This window comes from Passer montanus, unplaced genomic scaffold (assembly GCF_014805655.1).
Source record: "Passer montanus isolate IOZ18808 unplaced genomic scaffold, ASM1480565v1 scaffold17, whole genome shotgun sequence".
NCBI classification, from domain to species: Eukaryota; Metazoa; Chordata; class Aves; order Passeriformes; family Passeridae; genus Passer; species Passer montanus.
In genome coordinates, this window is record NW_024364270.1 from 8,676,206 (window position 1) to 8,702,635 (window position 26,430).

Below are 26,430 nucleotides of genomic sequence, written 5' to 3' on the forward strand. Positions count from 1 at the left end.
TGATTTTCCAAAGCTGGACTCGAATTTATCCAGATTTATGAACCAGGAAAATCAATTGCATTGACATTTTGTGTAGATTTAAAAAATAATTTATCCTTCTGAAATAGCCATGTTAGGTTTGTATGTACTCATCCAGTAGCTAGCTCAGTCTTTGTCAGTGTAAGCATTCTTGAAATTTAATTCTCGCCTTCCAGGTTTAACTAAACCCCCGAAATGCAATCAGATGATAAGCACAGGATTCATGAGATTGACAATAAAATGCTCATCTTTGTCTCACTTTCTACTCATGTATTTCTTAGTGTGCCTACTGAGACAATCTAGGGAGTTTTTTAGAGGAAAAAAACGCCATAGATTCTCTTAATCTAAATGTATGCATATAGTGTAAATCATACAGACTCCTGTGTGATGCACTAGAAGCCCAGAGCTAACATTGAATTCATATGGACTGGAGGAACTTTTCTGCTTGTTGTCTAAGGCCAGGCAAAATATATTTATAGGAAATAACCAGAGGCAGTCTGGAAGATGTCTACAATAGTAATACAATCAGAATTAGAAAACTTAGAAAAACCTCCAAACACCCAAACCCCTCCTACTTAAGAAACAAATTAATTTCTCATTGTATTAGGATTCTTAATTTTGTGTCTCTTCTATTGACTACAGATCATCCAGGACAGACTGGAGAATACATTCACCCCAAACTGATTAACCCAGTAGATTTTGTATTTGTATCACGCATGAACTGGACAGGTAGATATGGAAGGTATGAAAATCCTTGGAAACTTGCTGTAGTATTCAGCTGTCTGCAAATTTCTCAGGGGGAGTTCTCCATATCATGAAGGAACAAAAAATATTGAAGCTGAGATCTGTTGAGATGCCTCTCTAAGAGAGCAGTGCTGCTCTTGAGGTACCTGGGTTTGATACTGACATTGGTAGTCAAGCAGAAGGCTTGCTTGGTGTGAGGCAATTTGAACAAGTAAGGAGAATAAATTATTCCCTTAGGTAATGTAGAATCCAAGTAGGGCTCATTTCAGTGAAAGGAGCCAGGAAAAAGAACAAAGGATATTTGTTGAGACAGAAAAACAGATGCAATTATCTATTTTTTTACATAATTGTCATGTCAGATTTATAATTTTATACATTCCCTTTTGACAAGAAGTTGCAATGACTAGCCATATTATTTTCTTACAGTGCTCGGAAGTAAACTGCCAGTTTCAGGACAGATCTCCTTGTCACAACTGCCTGGAAAAGAAACACATTACTAACTACAATACAAATGCATACTACCAAAAGATTTTAAATTTTTATGTGCATAAGATGCAATCCAATTTCTTTTCACAATATAATGGCCATAGATTTAAATGTTTTGGCAGTTATAAGACGGATTTTTTTGTTCTGTATAGTCCACAAGATCTCTCTTACAGAGAAATAATAATAAAAAAAGGGTTTAAAGATCTCAAGAGAGGTTTGAGAACCTTTTTTCTATAAAATTTAAAATTTTCAACAAATAAATGTTTGTATATTGCCTGACCAAACTGGTAAAAAATAAATTGCTTTACTCGTTTTGTGATTTCCCCAGATATTCTGTGTCTCTAGTGAAGAGCTGAAGTGTCTGTTTTGCTGGGGAGTGGCACCAGTTGTGACCCAGTTGATTGTATGCACTCTGTACATTCTCAGGTGGCCTCACTCTATTGATTTGCTGTTTGAGAAGTCCAGACACTAATGCTCCTAATGATCAGCCATTCTTTTTGGCTTTTAGTAACAAGTATTCTCATGCAGTTAATATCAAACAGAACTTTGTGCTCTACATCTGTTATTTCAAAATTCCCATTTTTGAACTCCCCTAGTCTCAAGTAAGTCGTACATTGTCTTCCTTTTTTACTGCCTACAATCTTTTCACCTACTTCCAGGGCCCCATGATGTAAAATGTCATTCTGCCGATCTTCAGTTCCAGTGACAACTTTAATTTTACTGATTTTAATGGGCTTTTCAAATACAATCCCATAGAAGTCTCCAGTAGAAGGAGCTTTGCCCCAGAAGTACTCATCAATGCTGCTGTAAGCCTTGCTTGCCTCATAGTTTTCAAATACATTCATATTGGTGTGCAAGTTTGCAGGTGGGTTGTCAGGGATATCAAAGGATTCCTCTTCAAAATCATCATCCTTTAACTTATTTTCTGCTCCTTTGTAAGAAGAGTAGTATCCCATGTGCTGGAAGAGAGATGGCTTAAAACGTATCACTTCCTTTTGAGCTAACAGCCCACGAAAGTGGATGAGCAACCAATCGCAAGGCATTTCTTGGTAAAACATCAATAGAAAATGGGCCAGGCGTGGTAGGTCATGGGAATGGTAAAGCTTTCCAATGTACCCCAGCTTGGAGAATTCCAGTGTCACCCAGTAGGATCCTTCTCGTGAGGTAATTACTTTCTTAACAGCAGTCAAAAAATTCTTTGAGCAGCGAACATCATCTTCCAGCATCACATAATAGTCAGAAAGATTAGCACAAAAGTTTAGAAGGAAAGCATAATCTACATTTTGTTTTGATCGAAACTTCACGCGGTCCTCGGGGTCATTGTAATTTCTCTTAAGGCCATCCAGTACAGGATAGTAATCCTCAGGGACATGAATAACTATTAATCTGCCTGCAATTATGTGATGTGCAAATTTCTGTGAAATATCCTGGACCATCCCTTCGCACCAGGCTGAGTCAAAATCTGCCAGCTGTACTACCACTGCAATTTCTTTGAGTTCATCATAGCTTGACTGCTCAAAAATGGACTTGATGGTCTCGAGCAAGTAGTTTCCCTTTTTCCGTTTTACAGATGATAGTCCAATTGTAAGATACCCTGTACAAAACACAATTCAAACAAAAACTTGAGTATCTGATATTGGAAGCAATTTTATCACAAAGAAATTCTCCAGAGCTGTGTTTATATTAAATAAACCTCACAAACGGTGAAGACTGAGAAATTTGGTATGTGAGTTTATTAAGATGAAAGTGACAAAGGACCTTTATTGACTTTTCATTAAGAGGTATGATACTGCAAGCAAATAGACATATGGAAACTATTGTGTTAAACATTCACTTGTTTACTGCCAGGAGTGGCATGCTGGGGACAAATGCCAAAGCAGTGTGTATGTTTATGCCTTGTAGACAAAACCACATATACAATGATAAGACTGCAAATCTGCCGAAAGAAAGGGGATTATGAGGGGATTATTCACACCATATTTTGAAAGCAAGGAACTACCAAATGCAGCATTTCTATCATTTTAAGCCCTCTAAAAGTCTAGTTACATCTATGCATAACTTTACAGTTTTATGAATTTTGCATGGATAATGATTTCTCAGTGTGTTCATTTTTAGGTGAATTTGTCTAGTTTTTCCTTGCCAGTATTTTTTCTTCTAACCCTCTTTCAGGACTCATCAAGCATTTTACAGGGAACAACCTGCAATTTAGACATTATTTTAAAGTAGAAGATAACTTCTCCCCTTGCTTGCACAAATAATTTTTAATGCTGTTAAATTCTTTCTGGACAGAGATATATCTTATACAACAAGAAATTTCATTTCTGCAGTTTTTTTAGTCATTGCCATTGCATTTTTACCAGCATTCTAAATCAGGACTTTTTTTCAGATATTTGCAAATATATCTCTATTTTTGGTAAATTCTGATGTAAAAAATGTTAAGACTTTGTAATTGACAGGGTGTATCTAAGTTGAACTTACCCCAACTTTCTTAAAATGTAGTCATTTGTAAAAAACTGTTCTGTTAGTAATTCAGGGTTTCCCTTGAGGCTTAAGTCTGCTCAAAATGAAGTGGTACAGTGAAGCACAACCCCCAGAAGTCCTTTACACTGCATACAGAGCCCCAAATGTTTCAAATCTAATTTGAGCAGACTTTATAGCTTTCTGAAACTCATGTATTATTTTATCTTACCTCCTGGGCTTGGACTTCAGAGCTTTGTTTATGTATGTGAAATGGCTGATTTGGAACCCAAAGGACACCTGCCTAAAGTCTAGGTATCGCCATATTTCACTTTTAGAGGAAAGTCTTGAACCATGCACGAAATAAGAATAATTAAATAGTCCATCTGCAAATGGCTGTGAGAAGAATCCTCCTTTACTGTCCCAATACTAGAATAATTCAGCTCCCTTTTTAGCACAACTAAAGGAGCAAGGAGGTCCATTTGCAGCTGCTGGGCCAGCAGGATAGCAGATCTGAGGGGTGCATCTATGTGATGCCAAGTATACATAAGATTGGATTTACCCCTTATATAGAGATTGACAGTACGGTCTCAGAGGGTGGTTGCAGAACACCACCAGCATGTGCTTCTGCTTTTTAAATCATCTTCCTCTTGCCTGGGAGGAGATCCATGGAATTATGCTCCCACAGACCACCCGGGGCTGGCGGCAGGACATCTACAAGTCAGGCAGTTGGTCAGAAGGCAATGAGGCTGCAGAGAAATCACTGCTAGGTCTGGACTAGAGGCCACTCAAGAATGGCCATGAACTCTCTTGGGACTGTCGCTGCTTAACTCAGTCTCTCTTTCATAGAAATACCACAGGAACTATATGGATTTCATGCCTTTTTAAACTACCTCATTTTGCAATATTCTAATTGCAGTTACTTACTTTTCCTTGGCAAAGGTGTGCCAGCTAGGTAGCGATAGGAAATGTTTATAGATCCTGAGAAATTAGACAAATCTTTAAAACTGTGAACATAACGCTCTGGGTTGAGCTGGTGCGTGGCTGTTTCTCTGATTAACTGCTTGTCCCCTTCCTATTAGCAGGAAAACAAAAATAACAAAAAAGGGAGAGAGAGAAACACATTTGTGAATTCCAGTTAGAGAGGAAACATGGACAGGCAGGTTTCCTAGAATAACATTTTTCAGTTTCAGCTTTCATGAAAGCATGTAGATGTCACCTCATTTGAAACAAAAGCAAACAAGCAAACACCCCCCCCAAACGAACAAACATTACTGAATATCATACATTCTGGCTACAGAAAACCTACCATAAACCTTCAGATTACAGTAAAAGGAAAAGAAAAAAAAATCACTTTGCATAAAACTCTGGAAAGGTAGCAAATATTAAATTATTGGCCAAAAAATGCTGTGTTATTCAAAAGAGGGATAAGAAAATATCACTCAGCAACAGATAAGATAATTTTCACAGATTTGGAAACACAGAAGACTTTAAAAAATGTTTCTAGTGATTAAAAAATCTACCAAAACTGCTGCAAAGGAAAGACAAATCTAGATCCTGGCACCTGGCTCATTTTGGTATTTTTCTGAGAAGCTTTGACTCAAGTTTGCAATAAGAAGAAATGCATGTGATCACACAGGCAGTAAAAGTTTCTCTGAATTTGGAAGAGAAACATCCAAATTTTTGGATGTTTGATGGCATAGTCAAAAGGCACATTTATCACCATACCTCCTCTTCCTTCCTCCTTCTTCAGTCCTTTTCTTCCAAGAGGCTTCCCTAGTCATAGTAAAGGCACAGAATGGAAAGAGTGGCTTCATCAGCCACAGAAAGAGTAAACAGTGCTCATATTTAATGGCATAAATATTAAAAAATGTGTCAAAGCTATATTTTATAGCACAAATAAATCTTTCTGTAAACTGATCTTACATTCATTTATAGTTCATTGTTTTTCGTGCATAGAAGTAGTAAAAAATCCACTTCTGAGCTTAGTAAAGATATTTGGCTGACATCCAGGAGCATCTACCTGCACTGTTATGCTCTCTTGATTTTCAGTGTCTCTTGAGTAATTTCTCTCAAGTGCTTATGTGCCACTTTGTATTTGCTCATAAATTATGAGAGGAAGTTTGATGATCAGGTTCAAGATTAAAATGTAACCTAATGCTCTAGAAAGAAAATACACCAAAACTTCAAGAGTTTTTCCATGAAAAATGTTAGGTGGAAAACAAAAAAGGCTGGTCCAAAAACTTTCTTTTTTCAAAACCCTTTCTTTAATATTTGAGAAGCAAACAAAACATTGTGTCATGGGTTCCAGAATGGAGCACCAAAATTCCTTGTTTCATAAGGTCTTGGAATGGAAACTTATTCTGCTGAGGTTTTGCTACATAAAATATTTAGAAATAGACAATGTCAGAAGAAAATGTTTTGATTTTAATAAGCAAAACATCTAAACTGACCACAAAAATTTCCCTTTTCCCCCCCCTCTTTAATAAATGTCTTTTGTGGCTAACATTTCTTTTTAATAGCTGCTCTTTCATTCTTTTGTTGAATGATGGGCAAAACTGAAATCTGGACTTTTTCAAAAGATTAAATCTGTTTCTTCTATCTCTGGCTATGTAGAGGTCAGTGAAGCTGAGTATCTTGATTAACTCTCCTTGGTTTTCTTCTCTAGCTTTTTCTAGAATGTTTTTGGCTGTCATCTGTTCACTAACCTCTAACTTACGTTCCACTGTTTGCTGGGAGTTTCATGTGGGCGCCATAGGATGAAATGCCACAGTCCTCCACCCTTTATGAAGATATCTTGCTCTACTAAGGATGCTGTGTTAATTACAATAGTGTAATTCTTTGCATAGTGCCCAAAAGAGTGATTAGTATTCATAGAAGAGTGCAGAACACATGATTCACTTACAATCCACTTACAACTCTAAATAGGTAGAAGACCCCCTTGTGTATATTGTGATATCTGGTAAATTTTAGCTTGGTATGTCTTCAGAATGCTTGATGAAATGCAGTTCATACATTGTAGATGAAGCACCTTAAACTGCTTTTCTAATACACTTGTATCAGCACTGCTTAACTGCAGACCCTCTATCCAACATACTTCAGTTATTTTGCCACATGGGCCCTTACTTTCCATTTCTGCAGCAAATGCCCTGCAGAAAACAGTGAGGCAATTCTCTGGATATGTCAGACCCTTTGAGGAAAACCAGAGAGTTTCTCTTCTCCCTTCTTAAGGTTTACCAAAATGAATGTCATTTTAACACTAACCTTTTGAAAAAGACCACTTGTGTTACATGTGGTGCCAGAGACACCAGCACCACAACCCCTTGCACAGCCTGCTGCCTGAGACTGGGAGGAGGAGTTCTGGGTCAGTTGTCTTCCCTCTTCCAGTTACCTTCATCCAGCAGGAGATTGGCTGCAATTCAGAGAGCCTTTGGGGCTCTGAGGACTTTCAGATTTTCATTCCCTGAGGGAAACTGGTTAGCCTGCTGTGCTCAAAAGCTTTTCCCAAGTATATTTCTCTTCACCACAAACAGTGAAATTGCTCATCTTTTACCTCAGCAGAGAAAACACACCAGACAGGGTGTGTTTGGAGCTGCCAGACTGGGTCAGGAAGTTTGAGAATAAAACTAAATAAATAAGTTGAAAAGTCAACATCCTAACACACTTGAAAAATACTTGATGGACCATAAAGGTATCAAGAGACCTGGAAGAACTCTCAGGAGACTTGGCAAGAGACTTGGCTGAGAGCTGCATGAATGCAAACATGCCAGAACTGTGATGAGAGAAGCAATGAAAGAGAGTGAATTTATAAAAGGCAGGGGAGGGGAGGGTGGAAAGAGAAATTAAGAATAAGACATGGAGCCATCTGGGGAGCTGGCAAATAGGACAGGAAAAGATTTCAAAAACAAGCCAAGAGGAACACCATTAGCAGTGATAATAAAAGCACTTTCAGAAACATCTGGGGGACTTTGAAGCAATTAGTGAACAGAGGAGAAACATTAGGGAAAATGCCACTAGGAAAAAAAAAAGTGATAAGCCAGGTCAAATTTAATCATAACCAAGAAATGTTAAGTAAATAAAAAAGTGAAAAACCTTTGTGGTACACAAAGAAATATGTAATGGAGTGACATGCTACAAGAATGGGCTATCTTTTCAATGGCCTAAAAAAGTACTAGCACAATATTAATATTGTAAATATTTACAGTACTGTTATAGGTAATTACATAATTATAATATTTTAAATTAAAATATGCAAAACTGCATATATGGTTCTGACAAACAATGTAAGGATTTTGCTGCTCGTGTATTATACTTTTTGACATACTATTATGTTTCTTTTCAGATGCAAATGGGATCTAAATTTACCACTCAAAATTTTGGAAAATCCACACTGTCTCTGTTCAATTCAAGACAAAGACACTATCTAGTCATATCATAATATAACAAATTCTGTTTATAGTCATTTTACTATTTGCAAGATTCAGTTTTCAACCAGTATGTTTTTTTACTGGGCCCAGTCCAATCTCCGAATAACTGGATATTCAATCCTTTAATCAAGTCTCTAGGGCTCACTTGGCATTCAGCACTGAAACATCCCTAGGTTACACATAAAACGTAGAGTTATGCTATGTTGTCAGTAGCTTACTTGTTGAAATTCCTAACATAAATATTTCCCCAATTTTTTTTCAAAATCATAAACTTACATTAGGTTTCATTTGTCTAATTTTTAATGCTGTGGCACTGAACCCACCAGACTAAAATCTGAGTTACAAAAAGTAGGAAAAACACAAAAGAAACTCACTAAAATGAAATTATTTATGCAAGGAGCTTAAAGTAGATAGAATGGGTGTAAATTTTATTTTATAATTTTATTTCTATAATAACATTTAATGAAGTATTCAGAAGTGAGATTTGCAGTGTATACTGAAAAACAAGCTCCCAGCTCACACAAATATTTCAGATGTAGTTTATCCTCAACAATTTACCATTTTATTAGGGGTGTTTTACTATTTTGTTGTTCCAGGATCAATTCTTTGCAACTTACCAAAACATAACTATCCTCAATGTACAAGTTCATGAACAGCAAGCAAACAACAAGGATTCCTAAGAACGACACTGCTGATCGTTTCCGCAAGCATCTCATTTTATCAAAATATTTCAAGTAGTGTCTTGTGAAGAACTGCATACGGTAGTGTCACCTATGAAAAAAACCACAGCATTACAAGAATGGTCCACCTGATAAGCATGACAACAACTAAACTTACCTTCAGATGTATCAAATCCCTTCAAACTTATATAGACTGCACTTTCAGGCAGAATTGATTTCATTTAACCATTGTCATCTTCAGGTTTAATACACAATCTTAACTATAAACTAAGCTTCCTTATTTTTCTTTTTTTTTGGTGTCAATAAAGAAAAAAAACCATATACCCACTGTCATACCCATTTTAAAGTGGATTTATGATGGATGTCACTGTGGCAGAAGCGCATCAACAGTTTAGTTTGCTATGCTTAACTATCAGATCCCAGCTTGGTGGCTAGAGATGATGCTGTGCATTGTTCCCCCATGTACCTGTGTTTCCTCCCAACAACAGGCCAGGTCAACAGAAAAGGAGGAAATTATTGCATGACTCAGTGTTGTTACCAGTGGAAGAATTCTGTATGCCAGAGCTTCCAGGAACAAAAAGGTACCTTCCCTGAAGTGAAAAAGTATTAGCAAGACTGTATAATATCTCAGAGTTTTTCCATCAAAGTACAGAGGCCCAAGGTTAAGTGGAGGTATTATTTCCGTCTTCAGAAGAAAGGTGGGTCTCCGCCTTAGACCAGACACATCTAAGCAGATTATTGGGAAATTCTTACCAATCCGATTAGATAAACCAAATAAGGGTGGCACAGAGATCATGAATCCCCTCAGTATTTTTGGTCAAGATCAAGAAAGAGGACTATCTAGTCATATTCTAATGTTGCATATTCATTTTAGTCATTTCACTCTGGAAAACAAGATGAACACTGTTCTTGTCCACCAAATTGTAGCCCTAAACTATGTAGGACTGTATGTGTTGGAACAAGATTTAGCCCTAAATTAAAGATCTCACTTCCCAAACTCTGAGGGATTATTAACAAAACAGCAGACTATAAACTTATTATTTATGTATTATGTTCTTACTCATATTTTGATTATTTTCCACAGCAATTCATGATTTTTCAATTGAATTTAATCTATAGAAGTTATATACAAATGAAGACTTTAAAGCTAGCCTATGTGAAGTAGGAAAAGCCACAACACATGCAATGGTTAAAGCCTGCAGTTAAATACCTTCATTTTTGAAAGTGTTGAACATCTACAAAATAGGACATATTAGGAGTTCCATAAATGATTTGTCATGTCATATAGAAAATGTTCTGTCCTAATAATAAAAAATGTACCAAGCACAAAATCTAATGTATGTTTGTTTTGCTAAACTGAATAAACACATTTAATGGTATAAAATATGAGTCCATTGTACTCCAGAGAATCAGGAGGTAAATATATAAAACATTTGTAACGCAATTAGTAATTGCAAGGAATCTATAGACTTGAAATGAACTGCAGTAAATGGAGTCTGGTTGTACACAGAAAGCTTTTATATTCACTATGTTGAGAATAAAACCAATTTACAGGCTGCATGAAGAAGAAAAAGAAATCAGTAACAATGCATATTTTTGTTTGTCTTTATTTAGGGTGGGCTGAATTACAAAAACCTGATTATTCTGAAGCTGAAAACCCCAGTGTAGTTATTTTTTAAAGTTACATCAAAGATTTCATTTTTCTTAATGTCTAAGGACAGTGAAAATAAACCTCAGGGAGGAGGTGCTAGGGACATGAATCTCTAAACACTGTGCTTCCCTGTACCCCTGCAACCCCCTGTGACAGCACAGTGATTGCTAGTTGTCTGTGGATCCAGCAGGCTGTTGTGGAAATGAAAGGCTGCCCCTGTTTTAGAAAAGATTGTGTTACACATACGATTTGATTTTCATTTTTATTTCATTCTTTTTTTTTGTCCCCTTTTCCCCTCCCCCCTCCCTTCTTCTTCTCACAGTAGAATTACTGATTTTCAAACCACTACACTCTTTTAAAACCAGTCAGAGGATCGCTGGATGGTTTAAATACTGACAGTTCTCATATTAGGGCATTAACTATCCTGACTATTGAAAATGCAGTTAGTCTGGGTTAGAGTGCTTGCAGTCTCTGTCAGCATATTACATTTCTCTTGGGTAAAAACAACCCCAAAAACCAAACCAAAACAAAAGAAACCAAAGCAAACAAAAAAAAAAAACCACCACCACCACCAACAAAAAAACCCTCAAAAACCAACAAACAAAAAACCAAACCACAAACAACAAAAAACCAAAAAAACACCCCCCAAAACCCCCAAAACAAAAAAGCAACAAAACTTGGAAATAAATAAATAAATGTGGGGTTTTTTTCAGTCACAGGATGAATGTATATGACAGATTTCCTGGCTGGACTGTGGTGTTACGCAGGTCCCCCATCTTTGCCCTGAGCCACCTGTCTGAAGTTCCCAAGGATAAGGAAGGGACTTAGAACTCTGTTTCCTGGTCATGATGTATTAGATCATTCCTATGTTGGGATATACATTCCTGTGTATGTCTTATTCCTAATAGATCATTCCTATTGGGTTGGGAATAAATATAGAGGTAATTACATAGGTGAGGCTAGAGGAACTGTCACAACTAAAGCTGATGTACAGAGAGAGGGGGGCACAGTACAGTCACCACTCAGAGAGGACCCCCATTGCTAGTGCTGGTTGCACACGAAGCCATTACATCACTCTTCTGCACGTGGAAACATCTGGAAGCACAACATGTGCCAGCGGGGGCTTTTTGTTCATCCCATCTCTTGGTAGGTGCATGCCAGGTAAAGGCAGGAAAGGGAAGGACGCCCCAAGGAGGGCGCGCCCGGTGGATCCCGTCCCGTCCATCCCCGGAGGAGGCTGTGGCACCGCTGGTGACAGCAGGTGGCAGCGCAGGGTCGCCCGTGCCAGCCCCAGCCTGCTGCTCGCCGCTGTCCCCCAGCCGCAGCTCGGCTGGAGGTGCTGCTTGACATCTTGACATCCTTACACCGTAAGCCTTTGGCTAAGAACGCGCCCAGGACCATCCACATGTACATGCAGGATTCCTTACAGCTTCCTAGAGCTGCTTCCTCTTGCATCTCTGTATCCAGTCTGTGGATTGCATTGTGGAACACCACACCAGTGAAATTTGCACAGAAATATTTTTTTTTCAGATAATGTCATTCACCTTTTCAAAAATAGTCTCAGAATTTCCTGCAGTGAGACCTCTGATTTTCTTTAAGAACATGGGAGCAGAATATTCACCACTACTAAAAATCTTTGATATTGAAAAAAAGGTTTCCATTCATAATTCAATTCTGACAGCACAGCTTTGCTTGAAGATTTTATGCCTTCATTATTCATGCACAATTAAGTAGCTATCAGAATGGTATGAATACAATTTGTTTCATAAAGCTGGCATGAAGCAGTTAAACAAAATAATTAATAAACATGCATAAATTATAAATCTTTTCCTTTCTAGATGAGATGTGTTGCTTTCCTTAGTGTCTAGAGAGGGGTCTTGTAAGACCACAGATCTCCATGTGCACGTATGTGCTGCTATCAGACACACAGAGTTTTACATGGTACTGTGAAATTATAATTCCTTTGACTTTTTAAAACTATACATAGTGAAGAGGTGGTGAGCCAAAAAAAGCAATGACATACCTTTACAGTGGGTAGATGCTGTTCTTTATAGGATCTACAAAGGTATGAAGTCTGTGTAAAAGTTCAAGAATGGATTTTCACATGACACTGTGAGGTTTTCTCTTGTAGAATTTGCAACACTCAGAAGAATATTAACTTTTTTAAAAAAAAAAAGTAAATCTCAAATGACCATCTAGAAAGAGACTGTTTTTAATAGAGCAAGTCCTTGAAACCAAAAACTGAAATAAAAATATTTACATTTATGTCTATTAAAATTTTAAAACAAATTTCTATTTGGATTATTCCTAAGAGAAAAAATTACATAAAGCAAGATTTTTTTTTCTTATTTTCCTTTTTTCAGAGGAAAAAACTTCTTTATCATTGACAGAATAATTTCTCTAGGCCACATTCATGTACACTCACTGGTAAACCATTCCAGATTTGATCCATTCTAATTCTTCATCACTTTCTGATAATGCTAGGGATTTGTGCTTTGTCCTGCTTTTAGAGATTATCACTTACTTTCCTTACATCTTTCCTCCACAAACAGATACATAAAAGGCTTTGTGGTGCTACTTTACCCTTAAGGTTGCCTACACAAGTTAAGGACTTCACCTTACCTAACCAGTACTGTTAATCTGCTTCTATCTACAGCTGTGCAGGGGTGGAGCAACAACGTCATCTTCATATTATATTCTGGTCTGCTTGAGTGCTGTGCCCCAGCAGCTCAAGAAAAGTTGCTTATTTAGAGAGGCACTGATGGCCGTGAGAAATGGTAACTGAATTATTTTAATATTTTCAAATTAGGCATGTAGATTTACTTGTCACTGTAGAGTCCATATTCCAGGAGGTGGAGCTGATCCACTGCCACACGTATTATATGAGATAATACAGAAATATGACTGGATTATTAAAACCCTTGTGAACTTTATTGCAATCCCTTATTTGATAGAGACACTCGGAAGCAGGCACTTCATTCCTCAGTTTTGTGATATAACATTCTACCACTTACTGAACTGCTTAACTGGATGTTCTTAATGCTTGTCCAATGTGCTTTTCATTTTTTTCTTTTTGGAAGGCTGTACACAATACCTCAAGAATTACATTCACTTATCTTTATGAAGTCACAGAGGAAACATTTCTTAAAAAAAAAAAAAATAAAAAAGGGAAAAGCCCCAAAACAGACCAGATTTTTTAAATGGTTATTATTAGATTTTGCATGTACCATGATTTTCTTATGCAAGAATAACAAAAATGAATCCTAAATTTTGATGTAGAATTGAGCTGCAGAGGGTAGTGTACTAGAGAATTGTAATGGATAGGCAATTCCATTGGGCTCAGATAGACTCCCAGGCAGATTCACTGCCTTACTGAAAGCCTGAAGGTACACATAAAATGTTTAAGGCTGACAGGCAGGATGTTCGCTGCCACTGGCAGCAGGGGAATAAAAACTAGTTTGAAGGAAAGTTTAACGCTGAATGAGGCTAAAAAATCCAGAGGAACTCAGGTTTTAAACTAATCGTAAATAGATTGTGTAGCTACACATGCTTAAATAAATGGTTTGAAGATGATTATATCGTCTGAAATCTAGGTTCTAGATACAGGAGGTTGAAAAGTGGAGATCTATAAGGAGGCAGATTACTCAAAAGTGACACTGAAAAAAGGATGGGCTAAAGAAGTAGGTTTTAGAAAAGAATTTGAAAGGCATCATTATCCTTGATACACAGAAAGTGAGAGATTATTTCAAACACTAATGTAGCATACAGATATATACAGACCCCAACAGTTTTGGAAAAGGGATCAGAGTTTGGGAGGAAACAGATGATTCAGCTGAGGCAAATTACTGAACAATGCAGAAAAACAAAGAGCTTAAATTCAAAGCAGGTGTTGGTGGATGAAGTGTCTTTCCTGTCTGACAGCTTCAGAGTGATATAAAATGGAGTCAAAAACTCTAGCTGTAACATTCTGAGCAAAATGTAACACATTTCTTCTGGCGTGGAAGAGTCAAATCTAATCAAGGGGAAGAGATGACTATGACGTATGGAGTTGCATTGACTTAGATGGTACACCACTATCTAATCCATCATTGGATGGATGGCTGTATAATACTACATTTATTTTATCAACTGAGTTGTAGTGTAAAATGTGAGTTTTAGAAAAACTATATAGACAGTAAGTTAATGGCATGTGGAAGAAGCCTGGAAGATAAAAAAAACAAAACAAAACAAAACAAAAAAAAAAAAAAAAAAAACCAAAAAAAACCCCCCACAAAACAACAACAAACAAACAAAGAAAGAAACCTGAAATAACCCTGAATTTCTGCTCCACAAAGCAGAGAGTAAAATAAAACAGCATTGGCATCAAGATGGAAGAAACAGGTAGCTGTGATATCCAAGGAGAGTGAGATTAGAAGCTTTTAGAGATACATGAGTGGAGTATAAGTCTGCATCAGAAATACAGGAAGAAACCCTGTGTAATGAAATAGCACTGGGCATCATTCAGAGAAGAGAATTTTTAGAAAGGTAAGGATATACATTAAGTTACATATATACCTAATAGATTTTATCCATTGACTTATGAATTAATGGAAGGAATACATGGATACAAGTATAGATAGATTCAACAGAAGATAAAACTTTAATGAATAGCTGTCACACATTACATTTATACAGTATGAGAATACTAGGATTATGACAAGCTATGAGTATCAGAAGCTATGGATAATCAGAAGCTATGGCTAAATTCCTTGTGTCTATTAGGGACCAGCAAGAACAAACTGGAGGGACATCCTGGTGTGGAGATACTTCAGCTCTCAGTCCCTTCACTCAAAGCACAGACTGTATGAGCTAATGTCTCAGCAACCCTTCCTACATGTGTTAACTTATACCTCAATGTCCCACAGCCTTCAAGGTTTAGAGCTAAGAGCTTGTCAAGTGCCATGGATAACCCTGCTTTAATAGAATTGCACTGAGACAAACAGCTTTTGGGGATAAAAAAAAAAGAACAGAAATGTTTGACCAAAGCTGACTAATCTTCATGAAAAGAGTTTCATCTGATGAAAAGAGATTCTGATGAAATCAGTTCATGGTTTTCTCATCAGCACACCCTGTAGCCTCACATAATAGAAAGGTGAGTGGCTTTTTCAGAGAACTGCAAAATCACAGAAAGGTTGAGGCTGAAAGGGACCTTTAGAAGTCATCGGTTCCACTCTCCAGGTCTGTGTAGTGCTGCCTGGAACCAGGTGCCCTCAGTTGTATCCAGACAGCTTTTGAATATAGGCAAGGAGTGAGATGCACACATTGTCTGGGCAGCATGCACCAGTGCTCTGACACCCTCACAGTAAATGATGTTCAGAGGGAACCTCCTGTGCTTCAATTTGTACCCATTAACTCTGTCCTGTCACTGGGCACTGCTGGCTCTGCTTTCTTTGCATTGTCTATTCAGGTCTTCCCATACAGAGTAAGATTCTCTCTGAGCCTCATATTCTCCAGACTTAACTCTCCCAGCTGTGTCAATCTTTTCCTATAGCAATGATGCTCCAGTCCCTTAAACATCTTTGGGGCCCTTCCTTGGACTCTTTGCCATGTCCATATCTCTCCTTTAGTGAGGAGCCTGGAACTGGGTACAACACTCTAGGAGTGGCCTCAGCAGAGCCAAGTACAGCACAACCCTTGACCTGCTGGCAGTACTTTGTCTGAGGAGGCCAGGATACCTTTTACCTTTGCGTGAGTCAGCACAGGCAGGATGCAGGAACAAACATAAAACTATCAACCAAATGCACAGAGTACATTTACTTTTGTTATTCCACCAGCTGGGGATCCTCAAAACAGGACCCAGGCATACAAACAGAGCTCCAAACACTGTAGAGCTTGGTCCATGCTAGAGGGTCACTGAACCTGCTGGTTTTGCCTGTCTATCAGGGGTTTGCACAGGCATAGTTTACCACTGTCCTTCATCTTTCTTGCAGCGGAGAATAAATCTCTAGAATGTTTGATAGGGTGTCTCTAAGCCTATCACAGGCCTATATTATCTAAACACAGATGTTCTGCTTGTCAAACACACAAGGCTAAACAGCAATTAATATGATATATGTGTTTTTTGACACCCCAGCTGTAAGTCACTTGAGTGTGTGTTTACAATACTCCTTGCCAATTTTCTGTTATTTCCCCACAGTCTTTGCTGCAAGGGCACATTACTGGCTCTTCTTCAAATTCCTGTCAGCTGTGGCTGCCAGGTCCTCTTCTGCTAAGCTGCTTTCCAGCTGGGTGGTACCCAGCATATATTGATGTAAGGAGTTGTTATTGGTGCAAGATTTTGAACTTCTCCTTGTTGACACCTGAGGTTTCTGTCAGCCCAATTCTCCAGCCTGTCAAGGTCCCTTTCAATTGTTGCACAACTCAGTGGCATATCAGCCACTCCTCTCAGTTTTGTGTCGTCCACAATCATTTAGTTATTTGTAAACCTGATGTGGAGCAAAACCTCTCAGCTAAAAAACCCCAAAGAGCCTCCTTGCATTTGCATATATGTGACTAATTTCAACCTATCATTTGACGCAACCTTAACCCTAGAAGGGGGTTCTAGGAACTGAGTTGTGAAAATAATTCTCCATCCTTTTCTTGCTTCACAGTGTTTGTGGCTTGTAAGAAGACAGCACCAGAGATGAACAACCCTGAAAGATTTTATCTCATTAGGAACGAGTGTCATTTTTTGTGATAAGTATTCACTTCTGAGGAGATACCCTTGGTGTTGGATAGAACGGGCCTATGTCAATTATTGAAAGATGTTTTTACCTGGTATGCTTTCATATTGCTTCACAGAGGTTACATAATGACACGAATTTGGGGGACACTGCCAAGATCAAAAAGTAACTTTTTTTATATGGTAACTTCCAAATATTTTTATTACTTTTTCTTTTTTTTAATTAATTGCATGGTTGGGTCCTTTAACATCTACTTCGACTAGGTTTAACTTTTTCAGAAGAGGAAGAAAGTCCATTTAGAAAGTTGGCTATATTTTAAGGGGCAACTGTCCAGCTCATGAGATTCTACCATATAATTGGATATTTGCACAAAACCATGTATCTGTGAAGGCCATGGTGCCCCTGGGAAATAATGTAAAATAGAGTAGAAAATTAAATGCCAGATTTTTTTTTTTTTTACTGGCCATACTACTAATTTGTTTCTAAGACAAAAATTTCATTAAGACTTTTCAATGAGCACCCAGGCACCAGCTTCCTGGTCAATAAAATAACTTGTTTGGTAGAGAAGGCTTAGAAAACTATGGATAGATGTGTGACCAACAATTCTTCAAGAAATTTTGATGAATAACCATATATAAGATGAAACAAATTCTTTACAAAATGCTGTATTTGTTTGTTTTTTCGTTGAATGCTTTGTGTCTTCATCTATTGTTGCATCCAAAACATATTTTTTTTATAATTTATTTTCAACAGAAGCAATCCAATGTGTGGACAAAATACATCCAAAATTTTTCATCTTCTGCTTTGATTCTGCAGTAAGAGTAACTAGCAGAAACCTAAAGTAGATCTCTGAAACTGTTCCTGAGTTCAAAACACAGCAGCCTTGATTGCATTAGTTTGGTTTTTAACAAGAAAGAACTAAAATAATTTTTGCTGTTGAGTGGACTGTGTTATTTACGGAATAGTCTGACCTTGATCAATTACATTAATTGACGCTGACTGTGTAAGGAAGGAAGATGGTTTTAGAGGTACCTAAAATCTGCGATGTTATCCTGTAGTCTAAGGCAATTTGTTCATGGAAGATAAGCAGGATCTGTAGTGGAAGGGGTAAATAGCTCTCTTACCAGTATCGGCACTGCTTTTGCCTTCTGAGTTAATATTAGTTTAGAGCCCTTGTGAATAAATCCTTCAAAGAAGAGAGGCAGACCAGGTGCACTAGCAGCTTCCAATTGCAATGATGATGAATTCAACTTTAATCATCTGATTTCCCACAGACTTCATAAAACTGGCTCTTGGCAGAGTTAAAGGAGACCTTGGGTGAATAGCTTCATGCCAAACTAACAGGCATTTCAGATCCATGAAGCTGAGTAGCATGGGATCTCTGCAAGCACAACGACTTATCTAAAGCTGCTTTCAGTGAGCACGGCCATGCTACCCTTTATCTCTGTGACCTGTCAAGTAAAACTAGTTTGGAGAGAAGGGAACATCTCTCCAAATCCTGTGCCTGTGGAAATCTCTGCTATTCAGTGAGCAGCTGAAGCCTGATTTCATTGAACTTATGCACCATTATTCAAAGGAACATTGGAGAAGGAGAGGGCATCACTACTTCTGTCTTGCAGCAGATTAGTTTCTCATTTTTCTGGGAGATGTTGAATTCATTTTATTTCTAGCTTCAATTTATGTTTTAGTATCATTATGTTTGGTGGTATCTGTTAGGCTGTGTCAAGGATAATTCTGTAACCTAATTAAAAAAACTTTCCCCCTTGCCTTTCTTGAAATCAAAACAAAGCAAAACTGAAAAAAACCCCAAAAACTATCAACAAAATAGCTGGATAATATAGTCAACCTGTCAGCTACCAAATAGGTTTTTTATCCTTACCACATGTCAAACCTGATGATCAATAAAGTCTTAAATTACTTTTTCCGCTATTCTATATTTCAGTTATTATAAATAAAATCAAGCCATGGCAAGAAAACACCATTAGTTACTGAGGTTTCTATTACAAAAATATTTTTTAATTCCTTATTTTTCCAAATAATTTGTTAAGTAATCAGAGCCTAGTATCAGAGGCTGGATAAATCTTTTATAAATATATTTGATGGTTTTTTCTTGAGTGTTTTAAGGTAAACTTCCAATCCACTTTTCCTCTGAAGAAGCTATTAAATATTTTCCCACATTAGTGACTGAAGACTCCTTCATGTGTCTTAAATCATATCAATATATAAAAATAAGGCTAATAAATAAACCAGTTATTTCAATTAAATTCAACACATGGACAGGAAGGGATTTCTCACTATATTAACATCAATAAATCTAAATGTGCACTTTCAACATCTCTTTTATCTCATTTTTACAATGCCAGCCGCTACAGTATCATTTGGAAAGAAAAGAGAATTTTAGAGTTTTGGAGAAAGAAAGTACTATAAAAGAGTTTTTCACTAAAAAATTACATTTCTCTGCAAGTAAAGTTCAAATGAGACCAACTGATAAGTTACACTTTTATCTGGACCTGTGTAAGTGTAGCATTTTTACTGAGAAGAAAAACAACCAGAATATCCACAGCATCTTAAATAAAGTGAAAACAAAAAGAACAGAAAAAAAAATCTCCATGGCAAGTTAAAAATAATTTGCTTTTTATTCTATATTTTACATAATTTCTTCGATTTGCCCCTTGTAGGTACACTTGCTTTCTTATTTTTGAATAGCTCCTAAAATGCAGAAATTAGTTTAATGGTGAGTCTTATGTAATGACGTGTTCCACTTTGCTCAAACTGGTTCCTTCAGAGCACCAACCATGCAATATCCTTCTGAATCAGACTTTGTAGAGGCTTCTCACCACCAGTGAGAGCTCAGGGAATTCAAAAGTCTAACTCAGCGCTGGCAAGAAAAACTGTTGTAAATGCTCATAAAATCTCAGTACCCTATGTTTTTCTAATGAATTACAATGTAAATAGATTTTGTGAGCCTCAAGGAAAAGAGATATGGCATCTTTTCAAGTAAGGCTTTCAGGAATGACTACAACAGAAGAACGCATAATAACTTCATTGACAGATGCACAAAGTTCCTCAGGTGATACTTTCAGGCTACTGCTCCATTACTGATTGTTGGGTGATATGTCTATTGGATGTATGCCCCATTGTTTGAGAGCTCACTGGAGTTGTGCTTCACTGTTTTTTTAAAATTACATTTGTTTGGCCAAACACAGACACCTAAGCTTTGTCTCCATTTGTAGCCAATGAAGAAAAGTATTTCTAAACCTTGATTCATCTCACTAAAAGACTACTTTCTAAAATACATCAGATGATTGTGCCCCCAAAATGCCCATTTCTATTCACTGGCTACAAAAACACCTTGAGATGTCATACTCAGTTATACACAAAGGGAGGAATTCCTTTCATATTCCCTTAGTAATTTCCTTTTGCTTCCTTTTTAAGCACAGCACATAATCAATAAGCCACTCTCTCTATCTCCAAAACATGAAACTACAGCACAGACTTACACCTATCCTCAGAAATGTCTTAATTCTACAACAACACAAGGCCAACCCTCCATCATCCCCATCTGTGCACTATAGCTGGCACATCTTGTCTGCAGTAGACTGCTGCAAGTTTCCCTCCATTAAAAATCTTAAGGGTGGTTTTCTATCCCAAGATAGTTCCCTTTGTGCATTTCACAAACCAGTTCTCTGACTCCAGGTATCAGACTCTGCCGCTTCTCCCCCTGGTTTTACCCAGAACATGGTTTTGGTGCTTCTAGAGTTTCCATTCAATAGATTCATCACAGTACAGCACACAGCAGACAGACTATTAGCTGTATGCCACACAGTAGGTACCTAGTAGCTTTACTGCAGGATATATGAAGTTTGAAAGAGATAACTTTCAAAGGGCTTAACAGCCACAGTGGACCCATGCACTTAAGTTGTGTTAATGGGGAAACTTATTTGAGGTGGAATAAGATTTCTGAGTAGCAGGGCATTAAGTCAAGAGAGCTGTTTCATTTCAACACATTATGGGGTGTTCAACGTACATACTGGGTCTGGCTGAGATGGAGTTCATCTCCCCACAGCAACCCCCACAGTGCTGTTCTTTGCATTGGTAGCTAGAAAGGTGCTGAAAACACACCAGTGTTTTTTGGCTACTGCTGAGCAGCACTGGCACAGCACCAAAGCTGCCTCTTAGCATTTAGTAGGATGGGGGTGGGGGGGGCAAAATCCTGGGAAAGGACACAACTAGGCCAGCTGACCCAAACTGATCAAAGGGATCTTCTGTACCGTATGATGTCAGCTCAGATATAAAAGGTAAGGAAAGCAGGAGGAAGGGGAGCATTCATTATTTACAATGTTTGCCTTCTGGAACAAGTGATATGTTCCTGCATGCTGAAGCCCTGCTTTCTGGCTGCAAGCTGTGTGAGAATATGCTTTTTAATGGAAGCTCTAGAGACCATGGATGCATCTTCATCAACTGCAGGCACAATGTCCTTGGGAAAAAAATTATTCACAGTATTGCTGATGATCAATATTTTTCAATTGTAAATATTTAGCAACCAAGTTTTATGACAGGCTCTTCTGTGTGTGAATTAGGGAAGTGGGACTAAACATATCTGCAAACGCAGCCAAGCAAGCACAGAGTGGCTTGCTGTATTTGTATATTGGAAATATGTGACTCAGACATATAACTATAGTAAATTAGAGGAAAATGACTGAACTGACTGCAAGTGGAAAATCAGGTAGATATATTGCTTCTTTTGTTTTAAGTTTACGGTTGTTAATTTTATATGAATCCTTCATGCTGATAATAAGTACAGAAAAAAAATGAAGGGGAAAAGTCAAAAATTCTGTCTCTGTCATCAGTCTTTGATTGAAGTAAGTATAGTAGCTTACTATACTTATGTATGAGGGACTTATACATATATACTTATATATATATATACACTTATATATATATATATGGGGCTTATATATATACTTATATACTTATATATATGAGGGGTTAATGTTCTAGAACATTTTTAGAATTCTTTGCTGGCAAAATATCTGCATGTTTGTGCTTGGGATATTTTTAATGCTTCACCATGAATTTTGGAAGTAGACACTTCAAGAAGAGCTGTAAAGTTACATGGAAAATGATGTGATTTCTTTCCACTCTTCCTGGTGACTTCCAGAGCATGAAGCCAAAAGCCAGACGTAGTTATGGTTTTAGGTGTCATCAGCTTTCAGTATGACATAGTATCTAATAGTGGCTCAGGATGTATGCAGTATATTTTTTAAACTTGGGCTTAGGAGAAGTAGAAGAATTTCAATATTATTAAAATTTTTATACCAATGAATGCTTGAGCTCTACTAACCATTGAGACTGTACTATAAAGCCAACATTTTCTGCGTCACTTTCTAATACATCTGAACTGTAGGTATCAGCCTAAGCTTTTAATGTTCTTTTGACCTCTGACTGTACAAATCATATAACATCACCATGATATAACCTTGTAACATCATTAGGTGAAATAACATCTTTCTGTGATTCCACTGAGCTATGTCAATACATTACTTTAACATGATACTTGAAAAGTTGGTTTGTTGCCTAAAAGAAGGGTATTCCAGCAAATTTGTGTGCAGTAAAGAGCTTAGTTAATTTTTTTAGTTTATCTGCAGAAACAAAGATGATTAGAAATAAATTGCATATTATACATTACCTGGATTTTTCTGTTGTTTATTTTGCCTGAATATTTCACGTTCTGTAGCTCAGTAAGTACAGAGTGGTTTTCTATTGCTTGATGTTTCTGTTAAACTACATGACAATGCAGTTTGTGTTTTTATACTGGCTTAGAGTGTGCAATGACATATAAAGAAGTGCAAAAATATAACATATTTCAAAAATTAGATTAAATTAGTGCTATGGGAAGGCACACCTTTCACTAGACCTAGCTGTTCAGAATTCCATCCAACCTGGCCTTGAACATTTCCAGGGATGGGGCATCCACAGCTTCTCTGGCAACCTGTTCCAGTGCCTCACCAACCTCACAGTAAATAATTTCTTTCTAATATCTAATCTACACCTGCCCAATTTCAGTTTAAATCCATTCCCCTTAGTCCTGTCACTACATATTCTGTTTAGAAGATTATTTGTAGGCTTTTCTAAGTTTATGTAAGTTAAAATATGGAAACACACATGCATGAGGTAATAATTAGTTAATTCAGCAAAAATATTGATAAAACATGATCACTTAGGTTGACTATTTGCAATTACTCTCTTCCATGTAGTCAAGTTGAAATACATGATTCTACTTCCTTAAGTGATTATAAGAGAGAAAAAAAATGCTCTTTGCTGGAGAAAACTATATTTTTCAAAGAGTTCACAGTTTTTAAAATTACTTTATTAAACAGACAATTATTTCTGAGATTTTTACTTGACCTCTTTACGCTTTGAAATCTGTATATGTTGGCTTGGAAGCCTCGTATTTGTACAGCACTTTCTTTATAAATGACTCCATATTTTTACAGAATACAATGACAAAAATTACAACCTAAGAAATGCTTAAGAATTTGAAACATTGTGGTAAATGAAGAGAAAATCTGCAGGTGATATGTGAGCTCAGTTTTCAGTTTGATGAACTTCTATTCTATACATAAGCAGCAATTATGTCTCCCTTTACAAACTTCTGCATTCCTAAAATGAATAAATGTTGAAAAGCAGAATATCGTTATTAATGAATATTATTTCAACCAAGAAAAATGGCTAATGTAAGTTATTTTTCTATCATACTAAAACGGATATTTTAAGTCAAAATGATTAGAATTAAAATAGGCTTTACCCTTCTCTGTTATATTACCGTGTAACTTAGAATTTTGATGGCTGTGAATCGGGGACTTGATCTTAGTATTTCAAAGGCAAGATCTAGACCACAAAGTAAATGATAAGAAATGAAGGGAGAAAAAAACCCCAACATTAAATAGATTTAAGATGGAGAGAAGCAGAAAATGTGCTTTGATTAACTGAAAGGTTAATTACTGAAAGACTTCCTCCACATAACATACTGTTAATTAGAAAGTCTGAGCAATGTGTGATTTAATTTAACACTATGAAAAAGGCCAACATGACATAGTAAACGTCTTGATTCTTCTTGTGTTTGTGAAATATATAACTTGGTGTTTCATTCTACTCTGAACTAAAAGAAAGCTCCTTTTCCTTTTTTCTTTATTTTAATAGATGAAAGACAAGGTTAAAAAAATGAGATTTTGGTAGGGATGACACCAATTATATATCATGGATTAGTGTTCTTATCCACCACTGCCACCTTAGCTCTGATCTGTTAAGCACATTGGACACAGAACAGAAGTGTTTGTACAACAGGGTTTCTGGTCACCTCAAGAAGAATATTAGGGTGTCTTCCAGAAAGCAGCAAGTCTTGAAACTTATATTCCTTTTCTAAGATTTTGAGAAAAGTCTTGTTATAAGAATGGAAAGTATAGTCCTGAAAGTGTTACACAACAATGGAACTTCCAGTAGAGTGCCAGACTGTCCTGCTTCTGTCTCACCAGAAACTCCTCACTTCTTATGCCTTTTGGAAATACTCTAAGCAAACCATCAGCAGCACACATGTGAAGGTACTGACAGTAAGAAAAATGTATGTGGAGCCCAGAAACATCATCAAATTTGGCGTCTCCTGGGTTTACCTCAAGGAGTGAAGGATTGACAAATTCCTGATTTACAAGGAGCTGTAGAAATTGACAGAACTGACACAATATTGGATAGTGAATTTGAGGGAGTCTGAGACAGAGATCATGAGATTTGAGTCCCTATTGTGGGTGGATGTATACATTTAATGAGCCATTTTGATGGGCAAGGTTTTTATAGGATAATCAAAAAGACAGACTGGGATTAGTAATGTAGTACAAGGCATAAAACCAAGAATTAATTGTTGTGTCACTGTCTCCCACACTTTGTGCTCTGAAGGCAGTACCTTGAAGCTGGTTGTTAGTACTGTGAGCAGAAGCAGCAATGCTTTCAACCATTAGGAGAGAATTCATCCTCTGGTTTTAGTCACCTAAGCATTAGTCATATAATCCATGTTGCTTACACAGGTACTCATTATAAAGTAATCAAATATATGCTAAGATAGCTGATTCAGAAAGATGCTCTAAATAGGTAAACTCTTTCCATGTACGCCACTTTTTCAAGAGTTAAGTTAGGTAAGGTGACTCCTGTCTTTAGATATTGCTGTAGATTTTGAGAAGTCTAGAAATGTAGAGCCATTTTCTCCAAATTTTATTTGAAGCACATTGTTAGAATCTCATCACAGTAGTAAGCAAAGGAAACTGGAAATAACATGACAAGCAGCACGATAAAAGTAGGAGGAAAAATGCAAAATTTCTTAGTGCTATACAATTAATTTTCCAAGGATGTAAAAATCCATATTGTCACAAGCTAATAATTACAGACAGCTTATTGTTTTTCAAGAACTTTTAGCATGACCTGCTCTTGTCTAATGACTTTTATTGTCCATTGCAGAGTCAGGTCATTTCCATTTATGCTGCTTTATGGATAATTCATTAAAATCTATCCAGCACAGGCTAACATTAATTTGAAAAAAAATGGCTGCCTCTTCAGCCTTAGACTTATTTCTATTTCACTAATCCATGTTAATAGTAATTAACTAAAGCAGAAATAAACAAAGAAGTACAAGACAGTGCAACAAGGAAGATAGAAGAAAATACGTCTCAATCAAAGAAAATGTTCACTCTGTCCTCCACCTTTGGGACAGAAGTTTTGATACCTGTATCAAAAATGTGAGCAAGACCCAAATGCATAGGTTAAAAAAAAAGTATTGGAAAGGAAGAGGGAGTGATCACTTCCCATTCCTCTTCAAGCCCCAAATAACAAGGCCTAGTCAAAAACTAGAGGTCTCTCAACAACTTCTCTTGTAACAGACATTGTACCCGCCATGGCAACTACCTGGTTAAGAAGCTTTTCCCTGTAGTGGCACAAGTTTACAAAAGAAGCTGTAATTTTCTTTCTCCATACTTCTATCCTTTCTTCTAGCTCCATGTGATTTGCAGGACAGTGTCATAATTGGAGAAATCAAAGAAATGGAATATTGGGAATCAGGTCTGCTTTTGACAACAACACTACTAAAACACCTATAAAATTCTTAAATAAACGTGGAGCATTAAATAAAAATATCAGACCCTTTTTCTGGTCTGAAAAACCTCAATATTTCAATCTCAACAGACATAATGCTTTTTACAGTGCATCATTTCTGTTGGAGTTAA

The 26,430-nt window shown here is 37.0% G+C and overlaps 1 protein-coding gene across 3 annotated transcripts in view; it reads right to left on the reverse strand.

Moving 5' to 3' along the window:
• Nucleotides 1-1,078: 1,078 nt before the first annotated feature.
• MGAT4C (MGAT4 family member C) overlaps nucleotides 1,079-26,430 on the reverse strand; it is a 321,451-nt gene continuing 296,099 nt past the window's right edge. For 2 of the 3 annotated variants that reach the window (XM_039704049.1, XM_039704047.1), the window contains 3 exons: nucleotides 8,750-8,903; nucleotides 4,633-4,780; nucleotides 1,079-2,842 (listed from right to left, as the gene is read on the reverse strand). In XM_039704049.1, the coding sequence (XP_039559983.1) occupies nucleotides 1,686-2,842; nucleotides 4,633-4,780; nucleotides 8,750-8,890 (1,446 nt within the window). In that variant the 5' untranslated portion in view covers nucleotides 8,891-8,903 and the 3' untranslated portion in view covers nucleotides 1,079-1,685. Of the gene's footprint in view, nucleotides 2,843-4,632; nucleotides 4,781-8,749; nucleotides 9,644-26,430 lie in introns of those variants that run through there. The other variant, XM_039704050.1, reaches the window with a different exon arrangement.